The 13,886-nt window shown below is 43.4% G+C and overlaps 1 protein-coding gene across 1 annotated transcript in view; it reads left to right on the top strand.

The window, feature by feature from the left end:
- The window catches only part of LAMC3 (laminin subunit gamma 3), a 702,649-nt gene that overhangs the window by 461,502 nt on the left and 227,261 nt on the right, over positions 1-13,886 (top strand). Inside the window, exon 9 of the mRNA XM_078646208.1 lies at positions 8,533-8,652. Coding sequence (XP_078502334.1) covers positions 8,533-8,652 — 120 coding nt within the window. The remainder of the gene's footprint in view (positions 1-8,532; positions 8,653-13,886) is intronic.

Here is a 13,886-nt window from a genome sequence, read left to right as displayed (position 1 = left end):
GCAGGGATGATGGATGAGAATTAGGGATGATGGATGAGAAGTAGGAATGATGGTTGAGAAGTAGGGATGAGAAGCATGGATGTGGAATGAAAAGTAGGGATGATGGATGAGAAGTAGGGATGATAGACGAGAAGTAGGGATGAAAATCAGGGATGATGGGTGAGAAGTAGGGATGATGGATGAGAAGTAGAGATGAAAAGCAGGGATGATGCATGAGAAGTAGAGATGAAAAGCAGGGATGATGGATGAGAAGTAGAGATGAAAAGCAGGGATGATGCATGAGAAGTAGAGATGAAAAGCAGGGATGATGGATGAGAAGTAGAGATGAAAAGCAGGGATGATGGATGAGAAGTAGAGATGATGGACGAGAAGTAGAGATGATAAGCAGGGATGTAGGATGAGAAGTAGGGATAAAGGTTCAGAAGTAGATATGAGAAGCATGGATGTGGGAAGAGAAGCCAGGATGATGGATGAAAAGTAGGGATGAGAAGGATGGATGGGAAGTAGGATTATGGATGAAAAGTGGGATGAGAAGCAGGAATGTGGGATGAAAAATAGGGATGATGGAAGAGAAGTTGAGATGAAGGATGAGAAGTAGGGATGAGAAACGGGGATGTGGAATGAGAAGTAGGGACGATGGGGGGAAAGTAGCGATGAGGCACTGGGATGAGGGATGAGAAATAGGGATTATGGATTAGAAATATGGATGAAAATGAAAAGTACGGATGAAAAGCAGAGATATAAAATGAGAAGTAGGTATGATGGATGAGAAGAAGGGATGAGAAGGAGGGGTGAGAAGTAGCGATGAAGGACGAGATGTAGCAATGAGAAGCAGGGATGTGGGATGAGAAGCAGGTTTGATGGCTGAGAAGTAGTGATGGTGAAGAGATGCTAGGATGAGGGATGAGAAGTAGTGATGAAGGATGAGAAGTAGAGATGAGAAGTAGGGAGGATGGATGAGAAGTAGGGATGAGATGTAGGGATGAGTAGTGATAAATGAGGATGTCCTAAAATGGATGATGTGGGGTCAAGCCATGTTCCTGGCTCGGCTTTTACTCAGCCCTCGGTGTGAATTTGCCGGCTCGCCCACCTCTGCTGCGTCCATCCTGTGGTTTAGAACCCTGTCCTGTACACGCCTTAGTAGCCTTCTCTGACATCACATCTTGCTTCCAGGGTGAGCTGTGACCCCAACATCCTCTATGGGCTTCTTACTTTAAAGAACTCCCACTTCCCGATTATGGGGTCTATTACTGTGCTGTTATGTTACCTATAAAGTAGCACTGGACAGTGATAGTTACACACTATGGGTCTGATTCACAAAGGTAAACCTACACGTTTGTGTGAATTTTATACTTTTTTCAGTATTCACAAAAGTAAGTTTACGAGTGCGGCGCATCCGCGGTCAGGGCGGAGAACTTCACACATAAAAAGATACTACAGGCCTGCCCTATCTTTGTGTGTACCGCCACCCTCACCGTGACTGCGCAGTCTCCGCACTGGTACATTTGCTATAAAATGCAGTTTTGTGAATACTGAAAAAGCAGACACAAATGGGTACGTTTACCTTTGTGAATCAGGCCCCCCATATGTGTCCCAGAATTACTTTCCCTTAAGATGCTAGTAATTTCCGGGGCACAGAAATAATGGAGGTTAAAAGATTTTGTGGATAAAAATGTGGAAATCAGTGTCCCGAAACCCGTATTCTGAAGTGCCCCCACCAAGGAATTTATCATGGGCCACTTGTAATCAGGGCCTTTGTAGTGAAGGGCTGAGTGATTTGTAAATGTCTCCAACACTCTGGGATGGTTTTGTTGACTATAATGCTCAAGTTACCAGTTATGCATTTTTTTTATATTGCATGTTTATTTTAGTTCAATTATTATGAAATTGACCTTTTATCGGGCTGAAGAAATATTGATTAAATATTGAGAAATATTGATTAAAACAGCAAGTGAAATACTTGTTAGGACACCTTTGCTGTCTGTTGTAAACATGTTATGTTGTGAGAAGTTGAACTTTTGCTTTTCGATGAAGCACATTCTGTCTGTAGAAGTGAGAGATTTATGAGGCTCCTGCCTGCAAGGTGCAGCTAACATTGGGCCCCGATTCCAATTACAATGTTCAGATTTTGTTTACCATTCATTTGTATTAATATCTGAAAGAGACCTATACAAAAAAATTGTTCACAATAAGGAAAACGTGGTATATATGAAGTGAAATAAAATGGTGTTGAATAAAGAGTGCATACATTCTTGTTGAAGAAACTGATGAAAAAAGGTAAGAGTGAAGTCCAGCAGAGTGGTGTTGTGGTTAGGCCTGGGCGGTGAACTTCGCTCCTTTTACTGAGTGTTCTGCACTTCGCACTCCGTGGAGTTCGAGAGTGCAGAAAACTCTGCTTCGCGATGTGCAGCGGTGTTTTTTCCCCCTTCGCGATCGCGAACAGTAAGTTCGCGAGCTGCCGCTCGGGTAGAATACCAGCACAAACTGCAGTTCGCACTGCACTCTGCCACTTGCGGAACTTCGCTGAGTTTTTTTGTAACTTCGCAGAGTTTCGCATAGCAAAACTCCGCGAACTACACCCAGGCCTGGTTGTGGTAACAAAAACTAACTCCACTGTCATGTTTAGAATGTAAGTTAGAGAGCGAGAGAGATATATGCAGTGCGAGAAAAACGAACCTGCCTTTGGGGCTTTACAATAGTTGTTTTTTACCAACTATATTATATTGATTTCAATGACTTCGGAAGGATGAAAAGGCTGAGGCTTGACAGGATTAAAAATTGTGAGCTATATGTTAGGAAGAGGTATATATATATATATATATATATATACCTGCAGTTTTTACTTAAGGCATGGTGTTACATCCTGTCTTTCCTTTTCTTATTAATAATTTATTTATGCTTGTATGACATCACTATGTTCTACTGATGTCTTCCCTGCATGTTATGTTATGATTCCAAACTCACCTGTATTCTAGAAGGTCTAAGTGTAATGAAGCAGTTGTACCTTGGATTTTGATCTGTGTACTTGCTGATGCTGTGCTGGACATTAAATCTACTTATTTCTACAAATGCTTCCTGATTAATTACAACATATTTTGGCGATGAGGGAAAAATCATCCTACACTCCTGTCATCTCACCAGCACAGGTACGGAGTGTCTAAAAACTTTTAAAAAAAAATAAAAAAAAAATTTATTCTATATGTGCTCTGATTGCACCAGCGGCAGTTTTCTGATTTCTAAATTCATTATATGTGTCTGGATAGCACCTGCGGCTGTATTCTTTCTTTGTTACTGTGGATTACCTTGGATTACGCCTTTTCTCATTTTTTCTATGCTTATGTTCACTTCGTAAAGAAAAACAACGCTTTACTCAACATGTTGCCGTTTTAGACTACTACCCCTTCAAACGTCATGTTCCTGTGACTTTCCCACTTTGAATTGCCTATTTTTGTACCTTTTGTCTACTTTGAAACAGTCACCGTCATCTGCATTATTAGATTTGTGCTCGAGCATCCGCTGCCATCCGCTGCCATTTCACGTGTCATCTCGAGCGTCGTAGCTAACTGTTACCAAGGTTACACTACGTCATTGTCATTACTTAGTGGTTGCCAAACATCATTCTGGTTGTCAAGACAAACCTCGCACGACTTCCTACGCGAGTTGTCTTTCACCGTCTTCACGCAGCGCATCATCACGTGGTGCATCGTCATTACGTCGGCGGCCATTTTAAGTTGCCAGGACAACAGAAACCAACTTTACACGGAGCTCTGTCAACAAAGCTTGATTTCGATCGTTTTGGACAAAAATTTTACACGGCAAGATCATTAATTTTTATCTCATTCACAATATAACTGACTTATATAAGAACAAATATTTTCATTTATCGTTTTTTACAGTTATTTACAATTACTCAATTCGCTGGATATTAACCAATTGAACTACATTTACTACAGTGTTTGTTTATACAGTATTTTATTCATATTTATTACTTATATATCTAAATTTATTATGCAGTTCGACCCTCCAGCAAAATTCCTTCAAACTAAAGGTGACCCTCCTATACCATGGGTAAGATGGAAAGAGGAGTTTATTACTTATATGAAGGCAATTGATGGGGAACGCATGGGAGCAGAAAGAAAGAAAAGTATATTCCTTCATTGTTTAGGATCAGAAGGTCAGGTTGTTTTTAGGTCCTTACCTCAAGTTACAGTACAAAACGATGGTAGTGGTGACAATTTATATGTATATAACGAAGCCTTATTACGTATAGAGAAAAGATTTAAACCTGTCACCAGCATTGCCCTTAATCGATTTAAATTTTATACAAGAGAACAAAAGTCTGATGAAAACTTTGATGATTTTCTTACAGGTTTAAGATCACTATCTATACATTGTAATTTTGGGATGTTAACAGATGAAATGATCAGAGATCAAATCATAGTGCATGTTAAAAACAAAAAAATACAGGAAAGATTGTGGGTATTGGGTAATCCCACGTTAGCTGAGGCCATTTCAGAAGCTAAAGCTTTAGAACAATCTGAGAAATGGATGGAGGTTGTTAAAGATAATGCTAATAAGAAAGCTACAGAAGAGGAAATATGCAATGTTAAACTCAGGAACGATAATCATATGCAACAAACCTATCAACGTCCTCAACCTTCACATTTTCAACAAAATTACAGAGGAGGTTTTAATAGAAATTTTCAGGGAACTTTTGGTAGTACATCTGTATGTTATAGATGTGGAAATAAATCACATTTAGCTTCCTTCCCTGGATGTCCTGCTCGCAATAAAGAATGTAGAAATTGTGGTAGAATAGGACATTTCACCAGTGTTTGCAAAGACGTCAAACGGAATACCACATCCTCTAAGGGATCAGTTTCTGTTCTCACTTGTAATGAAACTACTCACAATAGCAATTCACAAGATTCATTACAGGTGACAGACATGATAGACAAGGGTTTTGTTGTCTCAATTATTGATATGGTTCCGGCGCACATTAAAAAGTCACCAAATGCTGATTTCATTATATGTCAAGTTAAGTTATCTTTAATGGTAGACTCAGGTTCACCATGGACTATTATGACAGAACAGTATTTGTTTGAAAAGTTAAGTGACCATCTTAGTATTAGTAAGTTGGAACAACCAGACATTATGGCTGTTAGTTTTGAAGGACACCATATCGAAGTTGAAGGTTATTTTGAAGTGTCCATACATTTTAAACACAGATCCGCTGACATAAAGCTTTACATTGCAAAAAAAGGTGTTAATGTCCTGGGTTGGCGTGACCAATATAAGCTAGGTATTATACTTAATCCAAGAGCTAAAGATCCAGTTATGTTATGTGATGATGCACTTTATAATGAAGTAGCCACAGTGGAAGATAATTTTAAGATTGATAGTGAAAAACAAAAACTTGTCAACTCTTTTAAAAATGTTTTTTGTGACAAATTGGGGAGATTAAAGAGTTTCTCACACAAAATCGTCTTAAAAGACAATGCTATACCGGTGAAACAAAAATTAAGGGGTGTACCTATCAGTGTGAGACAAGAACTAAAAGACATGTTAAAAGAATTGTCAGATGAAGGAATAATTGAAACTATTGAGTCAGCAGAGTGGGTTTCCCCCATAGTTTTAGTCCGCAAGTCGGATCAAAAATTAAGAGTGTGTGTAGACCTCAGGGCTCTAAATGCTAATATTGTCATAGACTGCCACCCTTTACCCAATATCAACGAAGTAGTATCAATGTTTGAAGGTGCAAAAATATTTTCAACGTTAGATTTGCGTTCAGCGTACCACCAAATTGAACTTAAAGAGGAATCTAAGAAACTGACAGCATTTATTACACCACTTGGCTTATATCAATACACTAGAATGCCTTTTGGGTTGGCTTCAGCCGCGTCAGTTTTCCAAAGAGTCATGTTTATGATTTTCAGAGATTTAGATGAATACGTTAAGTGCTTTCAGGACGATATTCTGATTTTTTCAAAGAATGAAGATGACCATATAGGACATCTCTATGAAGTTTGCAAAAGGTTAGAAGATCATGGTCTTACATTAAAAGCCCACAAATGTAAACTGTTCCAACGTTCAGTTGAATATCTAGGACATACCTTATCTGGAGATGGTATTATTCCCAAGAAAAATAATGTTGATGCCATACTCAAAGCACCATCACCTGTTAATAGAGATCAATTACTGTCATTCACAGGAATGTGTGAATACTATAGTAAATTTGTGCAGGGCTTTGCTACCAAAATGGAACCACTGCGAAGTTTGTTGAGACAAAATGTAACATATATTTGGTCTAAGGAACAACAGGAGGCTTTTGAGTCAATAAAAAGGGATATCGTCAATGCCCCCACATTGAAACCTTTCAGGATGAAGAAAGAGTGTGTTATAACTGTGGATGCGAGTCTATATGGTCTAGGGGGTGTTCTGTCACAGAGAGAAGGAAAAGAGGAGTGGAACGTAGCCTTTGCTTCTCGCACACTAAATGACTGTGAAAGAAGGTATGCAGTGATCGAGAGGGAACTTCTTGCATGTGTGTGGGCTGTGGAACATTTCCGTTTGTATGTCTGGGGCTGTAGATTTATTCTGCGAACGGATCATAAGCCGTTAGTAAATATCCTTTCTACTGGTGGTGGATGGAATTCAACTGCCAGAATTGCAAGATTGTCATCCAAGTTACAGGAGTATAATTTCAGTACAGAATATGTCCCAGGAAAAAAAAAATGTCACAGCGGATTTTCTTTCTCGACTTCCATGTAAACAAAATGGTGTTGATGTTATTAGAGAGTTTGACTTTTCTGTATCTATCACTGATGTATTGGGTGATCAGTTTCAAGAGATTACTGAGGAGATGTGGAATAAGTGCATTAGTGAAGACGATAAGTGGAGCACTCTAAAAAAATTTGTGATAGAGGGTTGGCCCAAGAAAAATGTGATTAAGGAGGAACTATTGCCTTTTGCTAAGGTTGCAGATGAGTTGGAAATGGAGAATGAATTTTTGTTTAAAGCTGGCAAATGTGTTCCACCACAGGGTATACATGACATGATTCTCAAATTGGCTCACAAGACACACCCAGGTATATCGTCCATGAAAAGATTGATAAGGACTTTTTTTTGGTGGCCAGGAATGGATGCGTTCATTGACAGAACTGTAAGGGAATGTACTGAGTGTATATCTAGTGAAAAGATGCTTAGAACTAATGTTCCACCTTTAAAAGTGACAAAATGGCCAGAGGTGCCTTGGAAAAAATTAGCTTTCGACATTGCGGGACCTTTCAAGAACTTACCAGAGAATTCACGCTTTGCATTGGTGTTAATCGATTTCCATTCCAAATGGCCAGAGGTGAAATTTGTTCCCTCTGCCACCACTAATGCTGTTATTTTGTTTTTCAAAGAGATTTTTGCTCGAGAAGGCTGCCCTTCTGTTCTTGTAACGGACAATGGTGTCCAGTTGAAATCATTAGAGATGGAAAACTTTCTGAAGGGACATGGTATTGTGCACAAATGTACATCTTTGTATGAACCGCATGAGAATGGTCAAGTAGAAAGGTTCAACAGGGTGTTGAAATCTTATGTCGCTGATGTCATTAATACACGTGGAGAATGGTTGAGTGAGTTGAGAGAGAGGTTGTGGGTTTATCGAATAACACCCCATTCCACGACTGGAATTAGTCCTTTCAAATTATTGAAGGGTAGAGATCCAGCCTCCAAAATTTGTCCATGGTGGCTTATGGATAAATGTCAAGACAAATTATCAACTAGGGAATGTGTACATGATACAGCTAAGAGAGTCGAAGAGAAACAGAATAAGACCATGTGTTGGTACAACAAAAAATGGAATGTCAAAATGCATGATTTTGTTGTAGGTGATTGGGTGCAAATTAAGAAACCTGGTTTAATGACTAAAGATTCCTCTAAGTTTGGTAGACCTATACAAGTTAAAAAAGTGTTCTCTAATTCTGTTATTACTCAGGATGGTAAGTTATGGAACACTAAAAGAATTGCAAAATGTAACCATACTGCTCATGATGCCTGTGCTAAGAATTTACCGAGTTCTGATATTTCAGGGCAGGGTAATCAAGACAACATCGCCTCAAGGATCAAACGTGATGTGCGGGTTACCAATAGACCTTTGAAATATAGAGACTATGTTTAGTGTATCTTTATTATGGAAAAGGGGGATGTGTTACATCCTGTCTTTCCTTTTCTTATTAATAATTTATTTATGCTTGTATGACATCACTATGTTCTACTGATGTCTTCCCTGCATGTTATGTTATGATTCCAAACTCACCTGTATTCTAGAAGGACTAAGTGTAATGAAGCAGTTGTACCTTGGATTTTGATCTGTGTACTTGCTGATGCTGTGCTGGACATTAAATCTACTTATTTCTACAAATGCTTCCTGATTAATTACAACACATGGCCTTCTTGTATCATCGATGGAGTGGGTGGCGTGAGGGGATCTTTCCAATGCCTGTCTGCCTGTTTTCACATTTGTCGTGTGTCTTGGCTCCACAGGGCCCGATGGCTGGCGAGGGGAAGGGGCTGGTGGCCATGAGATCCCGGTGCTCTGGAGAGGAGAGGAGATCGCCCTTGATGCTGATGGCGAAGAGGAGGCCGTGTATTTTGTCGCGCCAGGTAAGTGCGAAGAAGTGGGCGCTGTGAAGGAGGTGTCTCTGGTGCTGGAGCCTCCCTCCTTTTCTGTGATATGAGCTACTTGTGCTAAATGAAAACCATCCAAGCTCCTTATGCCATCACAGCTGTAACTATGACCACACCAGACACGGTTAAATGAGTGGACAAGATTTGCAGGATTTCCAGCAGTTGGTACCTCAGTGCATCAGGCACCACTGCCAGCATTCATTGATCAAATTGTTGAAAGTTAGGCTGAAAACCGTCAACATTATCGGCGCCCTCTTGCTCTCCTTAAACCTTTTGTGCGCGTAAAACAGCCGCCATTTTGGACACCATGGCTTACCTGCTCTCGCCGAGAGCCAGCGCGTCTCTCTCTCTCTCTCTCTCTCTCTCTCTCCTAGCTTCGCTGGCAACCCCCTGCTTGCACCTGCCTTGAGTCATAAACCCCTCTTCGGCGCTGCTCTGCCACAGGCCCTCATCCTGTTCCCAGCGCGACACCTCCCTGCTTCCCCGTCATGATCTCCGGCCCTTTTGATGCAAACCCCTTTTCCCCGTGTGCCCGTTTGTCTTCCCCGTTCCCAGGCCGACACCTAGCTCTGCCGATACCAATCCCTTGCCCCTCCCCATACAATAGAAAGCTTCCCTCCTCAAAGGACCCCCGAGATGATCAAAGCCCCCCCCCATCCCACGAGATCCGATCGAAACCCGCACACTCCGTGAATCGGCGGAATACCCAGCTGCGCGATGATCATCACCTGTTGTGAACGGGGCGGGGACTTCCACTGTAACCTTGCGTGGGAACGGGCTGGGAAGGGGGGGATTCTGAGGATGTCTTTCCGTACATCAAAGTATCAACGAGAATGTGTTACATGTAATAAAGAGATAAACTTGTGTATAAGAGGCCAGGCCTCAGGGATGCAGTTAGAGCACCTCAGAACGATACCTTCTGTCCGTTTCGTTGTGTTCTCCTCCGGAGAAAATAAAAACCTTGTTTCCTGCCTTCCAGTCTCCAGCGCCTGCCTCTTCAATAGTTTAACTTCTTTGTGGTTTCAAGAGGCGACACCGCCGGGCAAATACTTAAGGATCTTATATTCTGGTTGGTAGTGCCCCCCAGTTGTATTTTTCCACAATTGGCGCCCAACGTGGGGCCCATCAGCGACCCATGGATCCAGTGGGAGAGGTCCTGACGACAAAGTGAACGACTGCAACGATCGGGAACGCGTCTGTCCGATAGACCCTCGTCTGACAGCCGATCATCCGAACTTCACTGGTTCCAAACAGACCTCTCTCGAGTGATCTACGGTCCTGACTGGGAACCATCAGGAGTGCCGCGAGGATAACGAAGAAGAGAGGACGATCGGGCGCTGGATTCGGAAGTCAGGAAACTGTCCATGCGGTCCGGGTAAGGTCGTGTTACCACGACAAGTTGCGAAAAAATTGCTTGATTGCTTGTTTGTTAAATACTAGTATTGCTCTTTTTGTTTATTTGGAGATTCACTGTCTGCAAACGGAGAAACAACAGGCTCTCTCTTTGCAAGCAGTGGAGGATAGGTAGGGCAGACAACCGTGCTTATTTTTCTCCCCCACTCAATAATCACCTGAAACTGAACTGTTGTTCGCAAACTATTGTTTCCTGGAGATTCCCTGTCTGCAAACAGGGAAGAGACCACCCTTTTTGCAGATAGTGAAAAGGGTAGGTAACGCAGATCTTTGCGGACCTACTCATTCTCCCCATTGTTATTTATCGGTCTTTTGTTATCTTGATCTATGAGGGATTCACTGTCTGCAAACGGAGAAACAACGGGCTCTCTCTTTGCAAGCAGTGGAGGATAGGTAGGGTAGCAGCCGTGCTTATTTTTTTCTCCCCCACCCAATAATTGCTTGAAACCGAACTGTTGTTCGCAAAACTATTGTTTCCTGGAGATTCCCTGTCTGCAAACAGGGAAGAGACCACCCTTTTTGCAGATAGTGAAAAAGGTAGGTAACGCAGATCTTTGCGGACCTACTCATTCTCCCCATTGTTATTTATTGGTCTTTGGTTATTGTGATCCATGAGGTATTCACTGCCTGCAAACAACGTAGAATAGAAATATTCTGTCTAGTCTTTGCACCTAGTGATAAGATAGGCAGTGCTGACTTTTTAGTCCCTCGTTACGAGCCGTCATGTCTGTCTTCTCCCCACTGATGAGTAGCCTGTTTAGCCCGGACCGCCTATTAGAGATGGACCATCCAGCCCCGCTGGAAGGCACCCCTAATAAGGACATGTTCATGAAGCATGGATTGACCGCTATAGCCTATAGTAAACTATGGCATAAATATACAAAAAAGGGTCAAGAAAGTCAATGGCCCCTGATAGGATCCTTCGATGATGATAAAATAAAAACGCTAGAAACCGCCCTGGGTAAAAACAAGACAACACCTACTATGCTTGACAGCTTCGGCATGTGGCGAAAAGAAACTGAACAGCGTAAAAAGAAAACTGAGAGTAGGTTGGAAAAAGAGCTGCAAAAAGCAGCCCACCTAGCTGCTCAGAAACTAAAAAAGGAGATAGAGGAAAGAGAGAAAGCTAAACAGAAACTAGAAAGGGAAACGCCAAGCCAGTGTCCGGTTAGAACCCCCTCCATGCTCTACCCTGACTTACCCTCGAAACGACAAGCCAATGAGGACCTGCTGTTAGGTCCTCCTATCATCTACATGCCCCCTCCATATGCCCCTTCTCAACCCTTGGCGCAGCACGCGCCACCCCCAGGTACAAGCGAAGGTACCGCCACAGCGTCGGCCCCAATAGCCTCTGTGCCAGCCGAACCCCTTGTATTAAAACCCGCATCAACAACAACGTTAGATGACCATGAGACTCGAGGGGCTGGCCCTGCAAGAACAAACAGACTAGACAAGGATGAGCGAGCGGGGATCGACAAAATAGCGAGGACACTGGTAGAAAGGAAGGATGATGAAGAGTACATCACAGATATGTTCAGCTCGTATACAGGGAGTCACAGACGACATTTTACCGTACGACTGTGTTATCATGTCTTGAATGCATACGAGGACCGATATCGAGACAAAGGTCCCGAGAGCCTAAGGACTCTGTACCGGAAGGTCGATATCGGGGATGAGGGCGAGTGTTATGTGTCGGACCTCCTTACGCGTACGCTTGAGGTTTTCCGCCACCTCACTGAACGAAAGCCAGGAGCTAAATCCGCAGCCCCCGTAGTGACCGAACCACCAACCGAGCAATCTAACACCATGATGCCGATACGTGAGGCTGCCCCTTACTGGGTTCCCCCTCGAGGTACAGGGACTCACGATGATGCAAACAACCAAGATGCAAAGGGAAGGGTAGTATACAACTGGGTCTACCAGCCATGGGACCGGCAAGAGATACTGACATTCCGGAAATCTCTACCCGACCTACGTAAAAACCCCACTGCCTTCTATACTGAATTAGGTACAGCCCTGGGTTCAACGATCATGACCCTGGCTGACATCGACTTGTTCTTCGGGTTATGTCTGCCAGCTGATGTGTGGAAGCAAATCCGGAAAGTCGACCACCTTGAGCTGTTCGGACACACCTGGTCACAACTCGATGACTTGGACAAACAACGGGGACCAGGACAAAAGCCGTTGAAATCCATTCTAGACCTCCCAGATAAAATCGTAGAGAAATTAAAAACCCTAATCCCAGAAAAGAAAGTGGACTGGTCGATAGTAACAGCCTGTCGCCAAAAACCCCAGGAGGATGTATCGGAATACTTCTCCCGGTTTGAAACGGTGTTCTCCGATTACAGCGGCCAGGACATGACCACTGCAACCGGACACCATCTGTTTGTCCAGAATTATGTTAAGGGCCTATCATTGGACATCTCCCAGAAACTACAGGCCAGCGAGAGTAGTTGGGCAGCCTCCAAACCTACAGCGATTCTCCAAATGGCCCAATATTATGAGCATCAGAAAAATGAAAACGATAGGGCGACAGAGAAAAAGAAGAAAGACTTAAAAGAGAGGGTGATGATTGCCAAACTGCAAGGGGTGACTATAGGACGAGACCAATACCGGGGAAACTACCAGACAAACGTCCCTAAGACTGCATTTCCCCAGGACCGCACTCTGACTCCCTACAGTGGACGCACAGACCTTAGAGATGACCAGTGCGCTTTCTGCAAAGGGACTGGCCATTGGAAATCCCAGTGCCCAGTTCTCCTGGAAATGATCAGGAACAGAGACCCCAGGGATGTAGCAAACGGACCGAGACCTAAGGGACCACAACGAGGGCCCCCAAATGACGCGACTAATGACAGATCAAGCAGACCAAATACGTTCGATCGACCCAGACAGAACCAATATCAACAATCTGACTATGACGACACTCACACCTTTGCATAGGACAGCCAAGGGCGAGGGAGGGATCCAGTCGAGCTCTATGTTGACCAGCAGGGCCCTTATGTCACTGCTAAGGTCCTGGGTACCAAGTCTCCATTTCTGGTAGACACTGGCGCAACACGTAGTGCGTTATCTAAACGACTGATTCCAAGGGCACCCTTGTCTGGCTCACTCATAACATCGACAGGTTTCGATGGAACGCCCTCCACCAACCCTTTGTCTGCCCCGATTCTCTTTGACGTAGAAAACAACACCACCGACACCACGTTCTTGCTTTCCTCCAATAGCCCTGACGCCATTATGGGACTTGACTTACTGAAACACTTCCGAGCGACGATTAGGTGTTCTCAAGATGGAGTTCGAGTGTTTCTTTACGACAACCCCGTTCTGCTTAGACATTGTTCCCCCCGACACATGTTTTCCATCACCGACGTCGACGCGTCCCTGCTTGACACTCTACCTCCGTATCTGTGGGCCAAAGCGGATTCGGACGTAGGGCGTATGTTAATTGACCCAGTGCACATTACTGTCCGACCAGACGCAACACTCCCAAAACTCCCACAATATCGGATATCGCCAGAGGGCGAGAAGGCATTGGTAATGATTATCCAGTCACTGATAGACGCAGGAGTGGTAGAGGAAGTGGTTAGCAACGTTTGCAACAGCCCTATCTTGCCCATTATCAAGAAGCAGGGAGAGGGAGATGAGAAAGCATACCGTTTCATCATCGACCTCCGAGAGATCAACAAAGTGGTGGTACCCCAGTACCCTGTGGTCTCAGACATCACCACCATCCTGACCTTGATTCCATCCACTGCCACCACCTTTTCCGTCATCGACCTCAAGAACGCATTCTT

The sequence above is a fragment of the Lissotriton helveticus genome, chromosome 5_1 (assembly GCF_964261635.1).
Source record: "Lissotriton helveticus chromosome 5_1, aLisHel1.1, whole genome shotgun sequence".
Taxonomy (NCBI): Eukaryota; Metazoa; Chordata; class Amphibia; order Caudata; family Salamandridae; genus Lissotriton; species Lissotriton helveticus.
Note: the sequence above shows the minus strand (reverse complement) of the source record. Positions and strands in the feature narration are given on the sequence as shown.